General features: G+C 41.2%; 1 protein-coding gene across 6 annotated transcripts in view; it reads right to left on the bottom strand.

Annotated features, from left to right (window-relative positions):
• PALM2AKAP2 (PALM2 and AKAP2 fusion) overlaps window positions 1-18664 on the bottom strand; it is a 502216-nt gene that overhangs the window by 188060 nt on the left and 295492 nt on the right. For 4 of the 6 annotated variants that reach the window (XM_036854498.1, XM_036854497.1, XM_036854502.1 and 1 more), the window contains one exon: window positions 9148-9843. The exons of the other annotated variants lie outside the window; for them this stretch is intronic. In XM_036854498.1, coding sequence (XP_036710393.1) covers window positions 9148-9843 — 696 coding nt within the window. The remainder of the gene's footprint in view (window positions 1-9147; window positions 9844-18664) is intronic. 6 annotated transcript variants of the gene reach the window in all.

Raw genomic sequence — 18664 nt, 5'->3', positions numbered from 1 at the left:
CATGATGGGAAATTACCCCTGGAATAGAATTATTAGATTGAACTATAGGGAACTGTCTATATTTAACATTACTGATTTACTAAATGGCGATTTCATATGGTTCGATATAATACAAAAGCAGTCACAAACCCAATGCAGGAAAAAGCAGCTTCCCTTTTATACTGGTTCTGAAACACATCTGAACAGCTTATGTTTACATTTGGGAAAAGTAAGACCTTTAGTAGAGGAACAAACACTTTTTCATCACAAGTAAACTAACATTTGTTATCCACTTCCAGCTTACAGAGTGCTTTATGTAAATATAATTTCCCTTAACTCACAACAACACTGGGGATGGATGTCAGCACACGGCTTTTCACACACTACTCGGAGTGTCACTGCGGGTATGCCCTAGAGTTGTGGGGTGTATAATGGTCTACCATGGTTCCAGTCTGCATGTCCACACACTAAAGAGTATTTCAATTAACAAAAAGGATAATGTCAAGAAAGCCCTGCCACTCGCTGTGTAGGATGGATCAGATAAGATGTAGTTCCACAAACACTAGGATGAAGTGCATAGATGCCCAGGAACCACCCAGGTTTCAAGTGCCCAGTACTTTTGACAAGGACAAGAGGTCCTTGCACTTCCTCAGCTTTCTATTGGTTGAAACTCTTGTTAATTTCAGCGTGGCAATCTGAGGCACCATTCAAGTTTCAATCTTGAGTTATTTTCCATGCATAAAGCCACCAGAAAAAAAAAATCTACTACAGAACCCAAACAGATGAGAACTCCCCAACTGATTTATTTCATATCCTCAAAGAAAACAACTGTGACAGTTCTGCAGGTGTCATCATACCTGCCCTTTGTTCATTCTCTCTTGCAATAACTTTTTAACGTTTTATTGAGTACCTACTATGTGCCAGGCTCTGTTTGAGGACAGGGGTCAGCAAACTACAAGCCTGAGGGCCAAATCTGGCCCCCACTCTGTTTCAGTAACTAAAGTTTATGGAACCTAGCTACAGTCATTCATTTACATGTTGTGTATGGCTGCTTTCTGGCAGAGCTGAGTAGCTGTGACAGAAATCATGTGACCCACAAACCCAAAAATATTTACTCTCTGGCCATTGAGAGGAAAAGTTTGCTGACTCTATTTTAGAGAAAGAGGATACAGCATTAAAAAAGAGAAACAAAGTCCCCATGTGTCTTGAGAGGCTCCTGTTTAGAAGATCACACTGGATGAACTCTTACTACTTAAACTGAGGGGCTGACCGAGTTTGACCCGTGGGATCAAAGGCAATGCCACTGCTGAGGGCTTATAAGGAACAAGAAAAGGGATGACAGGTGTGGAGACAGATGTGCAAGAGGGGGTTAGAGAAAGGATTAGTTAATGTGGAAACCAGCTGGAACAGGCACGCCACAGGGATTCCCACCGAGGGGCACCCAAACCTTTGGCTGGGTTAGGTGGCATATGTATCAGAATCACCTGGAGATATCAGTAAACATGCAGGCTACTGGGCCCCACTCAGGAATCTGAATTTGAGTTCCAGAGGTGTGGTCGAGCTTCCACATTCTTAGCGGGTGCCCCCAGGTGATGCTGAAGCAGGTTCAGGTTTGAAAAGCACTGGATTAGCGTTGAGTTTTAGTGAGCAGTTGGAGGTGCTCCCCACGAGGTCTGGCCTGAAGTCCACTCATGGCAGGTGAGAAGGGGAAAGAACCGGGGCACAGACACACAGAGGTAGATGCAGTGAAAAGGCAGTTTATTGTCTATTAATACTGTACAGAGGAACAGAGAGAAGCTACAAGTACAGCATCGGCTGTCGCTGGCAGTGTTATTTCTGAAGTCGGTTTTTGTTTTGCTTTTCATCTGAAGGAGACAGAACAGTCAAAGTACACTTCAGGTTACAAAGTACAGCAGCTATAGCCCAGCAAGTCTAATTCAGAGTAAGCACAACAGGCTCCCAACCCACCCCGCAACCAACCACCAAATGGATATATTTACAGTGATGTCACTCACCCCGAGTGAGCTGCTAAAGCCGAACATTCCAATCAACAACCTACATTCACTGAAAGCTGCATCAGACACAACATTTTCTGGAACCCCTGTATGATGTTGACTCTTTTAAGTCAGGAGTTTGAGAGGAGGAAAGAATGTTCCAGAACCCCACAAAGGATAGGACGCTTTCCACTTGCCAGAATGGGATATGACAGAATTGGAGTTGGAGCCACACACAGACTAGTTGAGATCAGGCATTGCCCGGTGGTCTCTTTGTACATAAAGACTAGTTGCAGAACCAAGTGACTGGATGTCTGCCTGACCACCTCATCTCGAAACCAAGAGGTTCCCATAGCAACAAGAGGCCAGGGCACACGGCCTCTCCCTACCACCCTCAGGCAATTGCATGGTTCTTTCATTTCTGGAGTTGTTGCCATGACACTACGGTTCACAGTTGGGCCTGAATTGGGCCTGTTGGAGGGATTCTGATGATGAAAAAACTAAAATGATGTGCCTGGGAACCAGAGAGGTTACTTTTCTTGAAATGGAGAGTGTGTGGAAGACCTTGCCTTGTTGGAAGAAGGCTCTTGGTCTTTTAGGGTAGTAGAAGACGATCCCATCCTAGGAAAGGGTGCTGCTTGGGAGGACAGTCTAACAGGAATAGGGAGCAGATTCTTAGGCGTGACCTCTGACCTCTGGTGTCAGCCAGACAGATGAACAGGTGCGGGTGAAGATCTTCACGAACCCGAGTGTGACTGTGATGGGAACTCAAGAATGTGGCAGAAAATTGAGGAAAAAAATCCAAGAACTCTAAAAATTCAGTTATCTCCTTTATGGATGGATAAGGATAATTCTTTCCAGTCTCTACTTAACTCTGAAAATAGGATGCAGCCTCATTGATATTTACAAGGTCAAGAACTCCTGGTAAGTTTTATACTGTTGGTTTATACATTTATGTATATTGTGTACATTATGTAGATGGCCAGATGCTTCTGACTCACCATTTCGCATGTGTTACTCAAATGTACCATAGTGAGTGGTCCCTTAACTTCAAATGTAGCAATTACTCCTTGAATATGTGAAAGAGTTGAACTTAGATAATTGCTGGGCTTAGCTTTCGTTTAAAACAGGTATCTCCTTCCAAAAGATCGTTCTATATTATTAAAGGTGTGGCTCAGAGAGCTATCAAGCCGTATAACAGGTATAGAAAGCTGGATCGTACAACCTAGGACTATTGGGAAACACTGGATTTCATGCAGTGCTGGTGCCAGGGCAGGTCACGGGACCTCTGTTCATGCCCCCCAAGGTCTGGGCTAGTGCTATGGAACTCACCAGAAAGTTACCTTAATGGAATGGAGAAATAATCAATCAAGGGTGCTTTCAAACTCAAGCTTCATAATGCATCTAAATTTCATTACAAAAATATTTTTCCTTAAAAAAATACATAAATGTAAACTATTCCATTTCTATAATCACTCCCTACTCCCATCTATATCACGCCACTCGTCTTACACTAGAATGAATGGGCACACCCCTCAGGTAAGGCTCCATCACACCATTTGAGTCCATCTCTCTCGCTTTTTCAAGCTATGCCAATTGTGCTTAAAAATATGCTCCCAGACCCAGGTAGGGGGGTCCACAAGTTCACCTCCCTTACAGTGGGAAGGACTGCAGGAGGTCACACATTGCATGAAGCCCACCCCAGGAATGTCAGAGTGGGATAGTGCTGGCTCAGAAGGGAACACAAGGAAGTATTTGGTTGGTAAACATGCAGAGGCAATACCCAAGCTCTGCCTACTTTTATTCCACCTGGGCCAGACCTGCAAGGTTCTGCCTCAGGCTCCTGGGATGAAATTCACAGCTCTGAAGAGGGCTGGGTAGGGGTGGGGAAGAGAATGTTGTGTTCATACAGCTTTGGAATACAACCTGTGATTTTGAAAGGATAGAAAAGAACATAAACAGTGATGCTAAGGCAAACTTTCAAATGGCACATCAGAACTCTTTTTTCTTTTGTCATTCGTTTTGTTAACATCACAAGGCAGATACATTCTGTAAACATATATACCATACAGTACATTAACCATAGGGGGGGAAAGAAAAAGCCACCCTGTCATTCTTTTCTTTCTGTATTTCTGTTCTTTTACTCCAGAAGGACTGCCTGAAGTCTAGAGGAAATTTTGTGGTTCATAAGATGTACTTTTCTTTTAATAAAAATGCAATGACTTGCAAAAAAAATAGCCCCAGGTGACTAGTAAGAGGCAATATGGGGAGAAGATGAACCTGTAGAAACTTAGAAAATAGTCACAAAATATTAAAAAGTCATTAATTTCAGGAAACATTTTGTTTCCCTGCTTAGTAAAAGAGAGCACTGAAAAATTTTTACAAAAGTTAAGGCTGTCCAGATCTTTGATGCAGAAAGTTCGTGGTTCCCCAAAGATATATATTATATTTTCACATTGAAAGCAAGATTTTTTGTGCTACAGTTCAGACCTTTTTATTTTAGACTGGAGTGGAGAGGGGACGCAGAGGCCTATTTAAGTCATATAAAGATTAAGGGGTAGGGGATGAGGTTGGTCTAAGGATCCCCAGGGAAACTGCCCTTTGAAACTTTCAGGATGTAATCTTTATTCTAGCCTTTTCTACATTCAAATAATAAGTATTTTGGTTTTAAAATGGAGATTTTATCATGTGGTTTGCTGAAGCTATGAAAATAGAGACACATAACAGCACTGCGCTCCTCATAAGAGATGGATTTTTCTTTTTCCCTAGAAAACGCAGGGAAGTTTTCCTGATTAGACCAGAAGAGGTCTACACAATGAAGGCGAACTGGCAACAGGAATCCCAGATGCCATCTTGCGCATTACTTGGAGACGTTTTGCGATATATACCATCACTCCGTGTACCTGCTGGGTTGTACTATCCAATAGGACAAAAGATACCTTCTGGTTCTATCCTAATCAGTGGAGCTACATATACCTTGATTAATAAACTGAGGAGCTTCTAAAAGATTGCATATTTACACAGTTTCTGAAACTTATCTTAACTATGCTGAGAATTCATGGTTTCAATAATGAATGTACATGTTGCGAAAGTACAACATAAAACTGCTCTCGCCTTGGAATGGTTTTTGTTGTAAACAAAATAACATTGCAGGAGATGAGAATATTCCCACAAGGAATGGGCCCTTTGGTGGGTTAAACTCCACAAGTGGGTCTGGTGACAAACAGAGATGGCTGAGCTTCTAGATTTTAAGTAAGAACAAAAGAAATCCTCCGTGCATATTTTGTCTATGTTTGTCTGTGTTTTACATTGACAGGGTCAGTTTCTTAAAAAGGAAGAACTGGTTTAGTGGTTCAGTTTTTGCCTCTATCGCCATATTCCCGCCACCTCTTTTGCTACCCACTGGTTCATTGGCATTAAATAAATGGTGTTTGTCAAGGATGTTCTGTGGTCCCTTGAAATGATGTTCTGCAGGAAGTGAAAAGAAATCAGCTGTTTTCAGACTTGGCCTCAACATTTTGCTCCAGAGATGATATCGTAACTCTAGGAAATTATATAGAGATGATTTCCCCCTTTTATAAAAACTTGCCCCTAACCAAAATAAAAAGCCTCCTTGCATGTAGGAAAAACATTTATCACCAGAAAGTAAAATGGACTAGGTGGGAATCTGAAGCAGATAACACGTCATTAACATTTCAGAAAGAGTCAAATCAAATGAACTCTAGAATTTGAGTTTTCTGAAAGCCTTTGAATAATTTTAGGAAACCATGTTTGGGGTTTACCCAGAAAAGAATTCCCTAGCCCCTCGTCCTCTCTACTGCCAATATGATGTCGCTGGACATTGTCAAATCACTTTTAGAGGCAAATAATTTTGCTTATATAAGGAAAATAAAATAATTGTGGGTAAACGAGGCACAAGGTAAAAAAAGAAAACTCCTTAATATTGTCCTACTGCACATCAAAGAGAAAAAAAAAAGTCAAGGGTATACAAGTCATCAAGATTTTTCAGGATATATAAGGTTTATCATTTTAACTCTTTAAGGATCTTTAACTCCATGCCATTGAGAATCTGTTTTAAGCAAATGCAGTGACCCTCTTTTCCCTCTTTCTCCTCTTTCCATTTAAAGAGTTCTGAGTATATGATTTGAAAAGAAAGTCCAACTAACCATGAGCTCAAAAGTGATCATGGTTTTGCAGCTTTATTACTGATTCTCTAATTAGCCTGGTGATGTAAGTCAATACCCTGTATTTCTGAAGGGCGTGATACCATACATAATAAAGTGTTTACAGAGACAATGCCAGTACCAGCAGCAAAGGCAGAATCTTCACAATCACAACTCTGTTTATATTTTCACTATGAAGGGTAGTTCCTTTTCTCTGTAGATGGGATTATAGGTCTCATCCCGTAAAAGTACTGGCTGAAGTTGAACCTCCCACTGCAATAGGAAAATGAGGCAAGCTATACAAATACATACGCCATATTCAAACACACCTTCGTTTACTGTGGCCACACATCATTTTAATAAACGTAACACATCTTACTTGAAAAACCATTTAAATGATAAGCTTTACCAGTAAAAGTAGACAGAGAACTCTAATTCATATAATTTGCTAATCCCTATACTAATTATTGGTAAATGAGAGCGCATATTATCATTGGTCTTTTAAATCTCACGTGTGGTTTTGTAGTGAGAGGTAAAGACCATTTTCTTCATGAGAAACTAACTCACTGATGGAAGCGTAGGTCAGGGAATGATCTGTCCTGAAAGACTCTGGTTCCGTTTATCAAAAGTACGCCCAAGGCTAAATTCTATCATTCCACTCACTAACTGTGCTTTTAAAAACTCAAACTGAATAGTCTTCATCCCCAAATGAGTAAAAAAAGATAAGCTATGGGAAACTTTTAGATTGTTTCTTTCTAAATAAATTATTAAAATCAGAGATTGTTCAAAACATTGAAGCTGCTTTCTTTTTCTCTGTAAATAGGTTTCTCTGGCATGTCTTCTTCTTCTTTTTTTTTTTAACCTTTAAATGATGCTAAAATGACCATTTGCTGAGGAGCACGAAGCTGAAAGTTTATAGGCAGCAAAACCAGATATTATTTCTAGATAATAGAACAGTTTTATTCAAAAAAAGCTTCTTTGCTGAACCTGAGATTTAGAGATAATTCCCTCAGCTGTTCAAAACCAAGCCATGGATGGAATCATCTTAGAAAGTAGAACTTAGCTCGTTACTTTTTTCCTTCTTTAACTTTTTTTGGTTTATATATTGGTGATAAAACGACTTACTTTGTGCTCGTTAAAAATGCAATTATTTGGGAAAGATTAACTTTGAAAATTAAAAAATATTGGTTTTCCCCCTTTTAATTGGAATAAATATAATTTCAAGCTAAAAAACTAAAAATAATAATAGATTTAGCACTAAGATAGCTATTTAGGACAAACTGAGTTGGTTCTGTAATAAAATTCTCTCAAGGTCACCTTACTTTTCCCTCATCTACTTTCCACAGAAGTTAAACTTGATGTAGTACATCTTATCATATGTTTTTTGAAAGTAGGTTCTATGGAACGTAGATAATTTTGTGAATTATCTGCAACAATGCTATGAACATTCGGGCAAAAAACTAAAAAGATATCTCTGTTTTAAAACCAATTCAAATGTTACAGCTTTATTTCATTACTCTATTATTATTTTACTATATTGCTTCCCTTTGGTTTTATTATACCTGTGGCTCTTTGCTTTGGGGGAATGCTAAGAATTTAAAGAATTGTTCATTGTGTTCTAGATTAAAAACCATCCTTTGATGTTCTGGAATCTTCAGAAGTTGAAGAAACAATGCTTGAAGAAGCTCAGCTATGTGCCACTCACTCAATCAGTATTTGTGGAACGAATTAAAATACTTAAGGTGAGAAGATAGGTCCTTCTTCATCTTTTAAACATTTTTTACATTTTAGAGTTTAATTCTGTGGGGTGGGTAAACCTACATGGTGATGGTACGCGAAACATTCTCTTTCTCATGGGGACACAAAGAAAAGAGTCCAGATGGAAGGCTCTGGAATCAATGGGGCGGGTGTGATGAAGAGTTAATTCAGGAACAGCACCGTCCACAATGGAGCGGAAGCATCACAGCAACCACTGTAGGTCAGAAGGACTGTTTTAGAAATATGGTCACTACAGAGAAACTCCTCAAAATGACCCCTTCGTTGAAAACAGATGAACATGATCAGAAAATATCCGTGAAAAAGAAAACAATATAAAAATGTACACTCTTTTTTTTTTAGAGAATAGAAGCAAGGCTCATGGGTTCGCCTAACTTTGGAGATCACTGCTGATGCTCAAAACAATGCTTGTTTCATGTCCTTAGAAAGTTAAAAATGGTGCTTCTTATATAAAGGGTCCATCAGTTAAGTCATAGAAAGAGAGACAGCTGCTGATGGGCAGGTTATGGAATCAGTCCCTACAATTCAGTTATGACAAGCACTGGGTTCTTTTCTTTTACATCAATTTCATTTGTTTTAACAGAAAGCCAGAGATACACAATACCGTAACCTGGAAGCTTATATAAGGCAGCAAAAAGCATCACCCTAGATTGGACAGACTAAGTAAGGTCTACTTTTGGTTACACTAGCAACTGGCTAGAGCCCATAGCATTTTGCCACATGAGATATAAAAGCAAAGATCCACAGCGAGGGAGGCAAGTGAGAAATCAGTGACGTGGTGATGTGCGACTACGTGATAGGAACACACGACAAAATGAAACCCCCGATGCCCATGGATTCAATTCCAGTCAAGTGAATTAAGGCTACTAGATCACTGGCTGCTAGGAAGAGTCCATTCCAATCGAGCAGTAAGGAACCGATTCCCTCTTGAAGACACAAGGAAAGGTTTAGAGGAAAAGCAAGTTCTTGGAAAGAGTGAAGCACACACATGCATGTTGTCTCTGAGCTGAGGAAACTGGAGAAAAAAAAAAACGAAAGGGAAAAAAATAAGAGGGATCAAAGCAATCCAACTGCAAGGCAAGGCAGGTGTTTGCTTCCAGTTCACAGTATCGCAGTTAGTGGTACAGGGAGGTCTACGTAAGTGGTGGAGAGCACAAAGGCTGCCCAGAAGAAAAGGGAAGAAAGAAGTGGTCACATGACAACACAGCATTGACAGCGCTTTTTCTTTTGGGTACCTGGGGCTGGCTCCGTGGCCAGGCTCTCTTCCTTCCCTTCGGGGGATGAGGGCTCTGTGGTGTCTGAGACGGGTCTCCCGGACACCAGCTCAGCTGCGTTCCCATCAATAGTGGACACATCTGTCACCGTCTTCTCCCTCAGTGACTTCTCATCGTCTTCATCGATGAGGACCAACTCAGCCTTGATGGTTTCATCATAGCCTAGCACCTTCTTCGTCTCTTCTTCATCCTCGATATTTTGGTAGCCCATGAAAATCATGGTGACTGGCTGATCCAAGTTTGCCTCCGGCCCTTCAGTGCTGGGGGCTGGAGCCTGCTGCCCTGGGTTCCCGGAAGTATGATCTTTCCTAGACTTATGGACCATTTCTAACTTGGCTTCTTTGCAGAGCATATGTTCCTTAGGGTGGCTGAGGTTCCCATCTGCAACCACAGTCCTTTCTGACACGTGCCCTCCTCTTAAGCTTGATTGTCCAGCCTTCTGAATAAGCTCTTCTACATCCTTTGAGCTTAATTTGTGCACTCCGTTTTCTACTATGGTGCCTCCTGAGTGCACCTCATACACTACTTTGGTACCATCATCAAAGACTTTGACTCCTCTCTGATGGACACCCTCTGGGCCAATGGTGGATGTAGAGAGAATCTTGGTCTCTCCTGTTTGTTTGTCTTTCTCCACATTAATTTCCATGGCGTACACAGCTTGAATGAAAACAAGAGAAAGGAAGTGCATGTTACAACAAAAAAAGCCAGTGAATGGTTAATTGCCAAACAGACAAAAAAAAAAGGTGCTGTGCCCTTTCTAGTCTAACTGCCAAGCATCTTGAGTGTTAGAGTGAGTGCAATGTGGACAGAGGTGGTTATATATGTGTTTTAACACAGCAGCTAAATGCACTGGGAAGACACATGTACAGAGTTACCATATCTCAATGGCACTCACACTTCCCAGGAAGATGAGCTAAAATAAGGCCACGAGCGACTGTTGAGATCCAGTGTGACACATTACAGGGAGGCTGACGACATGCAAGTTTACCTTGATCGTGAGCATACCTTAGGCTTATAGACAATTTTAAAGCCCTTGGTTAAGATGTAACCTAGTTCCAAAATCTTAAATCTCGTTTAAAAATTCTTTTACAGAGTATTCTACTGTTTTTTAGACATTTCCCTTTTCTGTAATGAAGATTACACAAAGGGTTTTGCAGGTGGCACATGGCCATCCTCTACTGTACTCTAAAAGAGGATATTTATAAAAATTGAAAGCTATGAAAGGAGTCAGATTATATGCTCTGTAAGCGTCAGTCACTTTGTTAGGTTTCTAAGATAAGAACTAGAAAAAGAACAGACCAGAGGTGGCGTCAACCCACGACACTGGAATTTGAGGACTATCCTCACAGAAAGCCTCTTTCTTCCCCCATGCACGCACCGCCAAGTCCTCGAGATTCTGCCCCATACTTCCCTCCCATCTGCCCGCCTTCTTTCTGTGCTACTGCCACCACTCAATCTGAGACACTACTTCCTCTTCCCTAGATATCACAAGAGCTTCTTACCTGGTCTTCCCAGGTCCAATCTTGGCCTCTCCAACTCATCTCAAATCCTGCTGCTGGTCTGAGCTTCCTAAGAACCAGCTCTTTCCTGGTTGACACTCCATACTTTCAAATCTATTACCTCAGAGACTCCCTGTGAGGCAAGCGGCCTGGATGGGAGGAAACTGGGCCTCAGACCCACTGAGCCAACTGTCCCCAGACACCCTTGCCCTGAATGACCCACAGATACATCAAACTCTGCAGCTGCAAAACTGAATCCATCTTCTCTCAAAAAACTCCCCCGTAGTCTTGGTGTGAAGTAACACCAGCTCCACTACCTAGTCTTTCAAGCGAGAAGCCTCAGAATCACACCTGATTTTTCCTTTTCTTCCTAATTACCCAGAGTCAAACAACTGCTGAAACTAATTCTATTTCAGATCCATCCCCATGCATCTCCTCACCACTACCTCTATCACTACTGCCTTAGACCAGGCCCTCTTCGGCACAATTACCTGTGTCTGATTTTTAACTGCTACTTCTGTCTTTTCATCGCCAGTGGGCCAAAGGCAGCTGAGGCCCTGTTTTGCATGGCCAGAGGAGCAAAGAATGGTCTTTACATTAAAAAAAAAAAAAAAAAAAGTTAAAAAAAAGGAAGGAAGGAAAGAACTTAAGAAAGAGAAAAGGAAAGAAAGAATTTAAGAAAGAGAAAAGAAAATAAAAAGATATGCAACAGAGACCATACGTGGTCCACAAAGTCTAAAATATTTATGATCTGGCCCTTTACAGAAAAAGTCAGCCGACCCCTGCTAGCCTAGGCTCCACCCTGCCCACAGAGCTACTTTACTTACAAACCCTCTGTTGGCTCCTGTGTCTGTAGAGGGTAAACACCAAACTCCTTAGCTTGGCATGTGATTACCTTTGGCATCTGTCTGCAATCTTCCTTTCTTGTCTTGTCTTGTGGCCCCTCTCATCCCACATCCACTCAGGCCATAACAAAGTTCTCACTATTCCCAGGACATCCCCCCATGACTCCTCATCCCTGTCGCCTGCTGTCCCTCTGCCTAGACTGCCTTTTGTCCCTCCTCCACTGGCAGACCCTAGAGTCCTATGTCACACCTCTGCTCATCATGGCCGTTGAGTCCCTACCTCTTTCTGAAGAACTACAAGTGCCCCAACTGTGTTAAAAAGATCCAAACTATCTTTCCAATCACACATTTCATTGCTTCCTTTCCCTCTAGAGCGACCAACAAACACCATCTCACACCTAACATTTCCTGCTTTTAAGATTCCCTTCTCTTGAAAAGTCCTTCTTTTGAGTTTCTTTATATCCAAATATGACTCATCCATCGATGCCCAGGTCAACAGCACCCTCTTCCATGAGCTTTCTTTGATCGTCCCATCTCTAAGTCATCCCTCTCTTCTCAAGATTCTCTGAACACTTCTTCTAAACCTCTTTGAAGGCACTTAACACTTTCCACGCAGTAATATAATTATCTGTGGGAATGTTTTATTAGCTCCATAGATACTTAGGATCCTTGAAGGCTAGTTTTTTGCCTGACATCTTTCTATGATTCCCCCTCCCTCCCAACACCTACCCTTAGAACCTTTTGTAGAAAAGGTACCTGCTATACATACCTGTGAAACAGTTGCTACTAACTGAAAAGTCTAATTTGTTGTTTTAATCTAGTCACAAATACTTTATATAATATGACAGCAATGAAAAGGTACACACAGTGATTAATGTTTGTACTGGTTAAAAAAAATAGCAACGGTATTATTCCATCTGCTTGTGTAATAAGGTACAATCTGATCACGGTTAACACTTAGCTAAAAAGATTTTGAAGCAAAATCCAATGCTCGATTTTTCATTGTGTCTGTTTTGAAAGTTTCACTTGCTCAGCACAAAGATCTTGAGTTTCCTTAAGTGACACAATGGGAGGCCAACCAATATTTGTCATAGAGGTACATGAGATCACACAATGACGGTGATATCAAGAGAAATATCTGTTTCTGTTATTTCCTGATTTTCCACAAAATGTGTTATCAAAGAAATAGAATAGGTATTTAAAATTTTGCATGGGCTCCAAAAGCCTGTTCTTTAAATATTACATTTATATTAAAAAGCACAATTTTGGGTTAAACTCTTATGTCCTATCACTATTAACACACTCATGGGACATATTTATAAATAAGAAAGGTAATAATGATTGTCAGTTATAGATACAACACCGCAAACATCCAGTAATATATGAACCAAATGATACATTGAGCTGCAATCAATACAGAGTATGGAATAAAATATTTCTGTTTTTATATCCATATCTGATAGGATACAAATTATGAACATAGGAAATCTTTAGGGATGTCCCTCTCTCTCTCTGCCCACCAATGAGAATGCTGTCATTTTTGGTCCAATTTTCCCTTTTCTGCCATCCTAATCCCCAACCTCATCTGGTCCTTGCCTGTTCCTAGAATCAGAGACTGGACTGAAAGGAGGGATGACAAGGAGAAGGTCTTTGCTAGAACGGTTAAGTAGATCCATACAATAAAGAGTTGAGAAAGAAGGAGTTGAATGGAAGAGACAGTGAAAGCTGTGTGGGAGAAGGATAGGGAAGGAACATTCTGTGGCCGTGGATGATGCTTTGGAGAATTATATGTGGAGGGAAGTAAAGGGAACATAAGTGCTTCTGGGTGGAGATATGAATTGGATCCCTTTTAATATCCTTCAGGAAAAATAGGTAAAGAACAGAGTTTCTTTTTAGTGGGTTTTCTTTTTTTTGTCTGTGAATTTAAGCTGTATTTTTTTAACTGTGACATGGCTCTGGAACTGAACCCCAAGTGACATGGATTCATTAGGGTTACAGATTAATATTTATATTTATATGTTATACACTGTTCTTTCAATATTTCTAGAATATGAGAGAACACTTTAAGACATTTTTATAATAAAAGAAACCTAGATATGTTATGCCATAAAAGATAACACTCGTATGTATTTTTTTTCCCCAGATAAGATGCTGGGCTTCAAAGGAACCACAGATTTTTAGCAGGTTTCCTCAGGTTTGGTCTCACATACCTTGTCTGCCTTCACTCTCTTCTCTAGTAAGGGGGAGTCAGGCAAACACTTCGAGAAGCTCTGGTTTACACAAAGGCAATATTTTTGTTTGCTTGTTTCCAGATTTATTGAGATATTGTTGACATATAACATATGTAAGTTTAAGATGTACAATGTGATGATTCAATATACATATATACTGCAAAATGATTACCAAAATAAGGTTAGTTAACCCCTTCACCCCCTCACATAATTGCCATTTTTAGGGCTGATAACTTTAAAGTTCTACTCTCTTAAGACAATACTTAGACTTTATGGATACATATATGAGAATGTTATTAGACATTCCCAAAACCACACAGGAAGTGTGAACATTTATCTTAAATGTGTTGTTTATGAATAAGTATTTCTATTCTGCTTCAGTTCTCAGCCAATAATATCCCAAATGTGAACGAGGGTGGATATGAACCACTTATTTTCTTAGGAAAATAAGACTTACATTTTAAAGTCAACATTTTGTTTACGAGGCATGCACACAATTTTTAAAACTCTTCTGCTTTTTACTCCTGCCAAGTAGCGTATACCAAAGACCTCTCCTCTCCCTTACATCATGCCCTCGTCTCTAACCACAAAGAACACTCTCGAATCTGCCCTTTTCCTTCCTCAAGGCTCCCCATGCCACAGGTACACAGTGATGAGGATTGTAAGGGCTTGTTATCTAAGCTCATCTTATTGAAAAAAAATGAGGAGGGTGGTACTGCTCAGGGGAAGAAACTTTCTGGGGAGCCCTTGAAAGAGATTTTGAAAAAGCCCCATGAACAAAAAGAAAAGTATTAGAGGAAGGACCAGGAGATAGAGAAAAAAGAAAGAAGACAGTCCAATGGACACTGCAATGATGGGATGACTGAAATCTGGAAGTACGTCTTTATAAAATGATATATTTAATTATTGATTTCCAAATACTATACACTGATGACCATGAGGTTGGAGGACACACAACATGTTTGCTCTTCCTTCCAATAATCGGGTGAGAGAGCAGAGTAGTATCTCCATTTTGTTAATGAAGAATAAGAACCAAAGTGACCAGTTTCTGCAAAGGGATACAAATGGACGACTGCATTGGTGCTGTGACTCTGAGCTCTGTTTGGTTTTCTTGGTTCTTCTCCCCCACAGCTCTCTCACCAATAGAAGGGCCACCTTGAAGAAGCAGAGACACACTAACAGGGATCGATAATCCCAGTTTCTAGGTTCTGAAAAGACCCAGGTATGGGCAAGAGTGGGAGGCCCCCAGGGAAGATACCTGCGCACCGCAGGGCTCAGAGAGAGGGTCTGAGGAGCAGAGAATGGTTGATTCCGGGTCAAACCTACCGCCCTAGCTCTTCACACTCTCTTGTTCCCTGTCACCTTCAGCCTGGGCAAACAGAGAGCAGCTGTAAGGGCTCTAAGGAGCCCAGGGAAGAAGAAACAACAGCACCTGACACAAGTAAGGAGAGGGGGGCACCAACTGGCATGATTCCATTTCAGGATCGAGACAAGAGCACACAAGACAGGACTCTGCGCTCCGTAAGGACAGAACCATTCAATCACTGTTAAATTTGTCAACCCAGGCTGCTCCCAGCTCACTTCCTTTGACTCACTGTGACCAGTGGGCAGAAGAATAAGGCTGAGGGTCCACGTGTAAAGTATAAAAAGTCACGCCCCGCTGTCATCAGTCAGTAAGATGGGAGGTGTCGGGGAAGGGAGAAAGATAGTAAGTCTGAATTCCTATTCAAGTCACATCCAAATTTGGGGCCTCATTTTTCCCATTTGTACAATGAAGGGTATCCAGCTTTTTTTTTTTTTAATTGAAGTATAGCTGATTTACAATGTTGTGTTAGTTTCGGGTGAACAGCAAAATCATTCAGTTATACAAATACATATATATACATATATACACATATATATGTGTGTGTATATATATATATATGTGTGTGTGTGTGTATATATATATATATATATATATGGTATCCAGCTTTGATATTCCATGGTGCCATTAAGAGCCTGTGTGGCTTGTGAGTCAGTGATGTGTCAAGTACCAGTCGAGGGTGATAGACAGCCAGACCAGGACCACCACCCAGCAGTGAGATCACCCCAATATAATGATCGTCAAGTAGCTGGCATTATACATGGAATGTGGAAGAGAAACAATACACATGCTTGGCTTATTGAATGAACATACATATGTACAGTCTTACCCCTCTGAGTATATGATTATACATATACATTTATGTTCACTCCTTCTCTTGAGGTTGGAGATAGAAAATTGGCATTGTGATGTCAATAACAACGAAAATGAGGACATTCATTCAGAGTGGATCCTCCCTCTCATCCCAGAGGGCAATCTCTAACTTCAAAAACCAGTAATCAAACATTTCTTCGAATCAACTGTTTTCCCAAGACACTGTGGTTTCAACAAAAATAAGTCAGCAAGGGTATGATGCTGAAGGACAAAAAAGGCCAAAGCCAATTCTCATATCAATTTTGCTTCAGTCTTTTTGGTCAAGAAGGGCAGTTTTCAGCCTGAAAAGTGCCAGAAAGAAACTGCTAAGAGGTCGTTGAAACCCAGATGAGTAGAGAAGATTGGAAAATGATAAAGCACCCAGGGATACAAATGCTGTCAGTGCTTTCGGCCCTGGGCTCCAGTTCCCGTACCAATGAATTTGTCTCAAGGATTTTACATACCAGGAAAGGCGCTGGAGGCAGTGACTCAAAGTTCTCATTTTCAAAAATGAGAAGAAAGGAATTCCATAAACTACATAGAAACAGCTTGACATCATGGCTGGCTGAATTCTAGAGTTAATTTTCAAAGAGCAGAAGCTAGGCACATTCATCTCATTTTCTTTTTTCTTCAAGGTCTCTAGGCAGATTAGGCAAATGCCAGAGATACAGCATATCTGGATCATCAGAAAGTCCCTATGTCCTTAAGTTGTCAAGACAGAAACACGTGCCTTGAATGTCAGGACAATTGCCAGAACCTGTCACTGGTTGAAGGGCCATGCCCCATAGGTGCCGAGTGAGGATTCCCAAGGGCCAGGACATCCCTAACGGTGAGCTGCAGGCCTCTGACTTTGGTTCCAACTGTTCAACGTCTTTATCAGGGAAATGATGATAAATAATGCAAGTGTGCTTTTCAGATCTGAGATGATAATAAACTGAGAGGAAAAGTTAGTGTCTTCGGAGCCACAATCGCAAGCCGTAAAAATCCAGACAACAGAGAAGACAGTTTTCTCCTTTCAAAACGGTTAAACCCTTTATTCAAATGAAATCTGATGCAGAAATACAATATGGAAACACAAGCGCCGGGGAGCTGCTGTGCTTGAAATGGGAGAGAACACAAGGGATCTGACTGCCAAGTCCCCTCACCTCAACCCCTCCCCACCTTCCGGAGGCTCCTCAGTGACCCCAGGCCCCCCGACACTCCCGAGGGACACTTTAACAAGAAGAAATTTAATAGTCATATGAAATCTACCAAGCGCTGACAGGTGCATAGCTCCTCCTTACTTTTGCCTCTCGAGATTAGAAATAAAGGATTTTGTGGGTTCTTCTGCACGTGATAAGGCGAAGCGGTATGTGTGCAGCTGTGGGGAACAGACCGCTCGTTGCCACTGAAATGACTCTGGAGTGATGAGTCCACTGGACAAAGGAAAGGAGGCTCAGTAGTGGCACATGTCACGTACCTCTGAGGCTTTACCTTAGAGCCTGAAGCTGGAAGGCTGTGATGGCAACCAAGTGAGTCACACGGTCTGTGGCATCAAGCCCCGCTCTGTGGGCTGACCGGCTCAGCCCAGAGTGCACGTGCTCGGCAGCTCTGAGCCTCGTACTTCAGAGACAAAGCAGGGAGCGTTCAGAGAGGAGGGACAGGCATGGAAGAGGGTGTCAAAGCAACCTCTTCACCTCAGGACCAGCTGAAGAGACCGGGGCTGTGGGTATTAAGGGGATGGTAAGTGAGGACCTAGGAAAGACAGGACGTGATTGCCATTTTCAACTACTTACAGGGAAATCAGAACTTAGGTTTGTTCTGAGGGTCTCCAGAGGGCAGGATAAGGACCAATGGGTAGAAGATGAAAGCAGCAGACTAATGAGAGTTCCATCAGAGGAAGAACTTCCCAATTGTCAGAATCAATTATAGACAGAATGGGCCACCTGGAGGGAGACCCAGTCTCATGGTGGGTGACTGTGGGTTTTGAGGGCCTCCTTGCAGGGTTTCTATCCCCCGGATTCCATGTCTGAATGAGGGATTGGAATAGATGCTTCCTGAATCTGCAAAGCAATGATTCTAAATAAATTCCCACTTTTACAGAATCTAAAACCTCCCAAACTCCAAACAATCAGATATTTGTCATAATACTGAGTAATGACCGGTGACATTTATTAAAATGGCCCTAAGATTGTGCAAATTTCCAAAAGGACGTTCCTAAAGCAAGATGGATTATATCTAGGAGAAAGAATTCCATTAATGGTGAGTGCCATTAATTTGCATGCCATTCATGCTCTGACTAGTCACTGTTAGCCATAAGTGACAATTAATCTGGATGCTCTACTTCAAAAACAGCCTGGACAAAGCAGTTAACCACATCAAAGGCAATTCCTTTCAAGACTCTGCGTCTGTGTATTTCCACAATAGATACATTTATGCAAATTAGTTCTTACCTAATAAACAAAAGTACATGTAAGCTTATGCTTTAGAAGATTTTGAGCACATAATACTTCTTTAAAAATGCCTTTGCTATTTGGATCTTTATGTTTTTACAGTATCTTTGAAGATGAAGGATGCTAGCTTGTAATAGTATGTGTATTCTTACGCACACGGCACTACAATCCCAGCAACAGAACACTCTCGAACTTTACATTGCTTGTCTACGGATCCTTTCCATATCTCTTAAAAATTAGTCCCCACATGCTGCCC

This window comes from Balaenoptera musculus, chromosome 6 (assembly GCF_009873245.2).
Source record: "Balaenoptera musculus isolate JJ_BM4_2016_0621 chromosome 6, mBalMus1.pri.v3, whole genome shotgun sequence".
NCBI lineage: Eukaryota > Metazoa > Chordata > Mammalia > Artiodactyla > Balaenopteridae > Balaenoptera > Balaenoptera musculus.
Note: the sequence above shows the minus strand (reverse complement) of the source record. Positions and strands in the feature narration are given on the sequence as shown.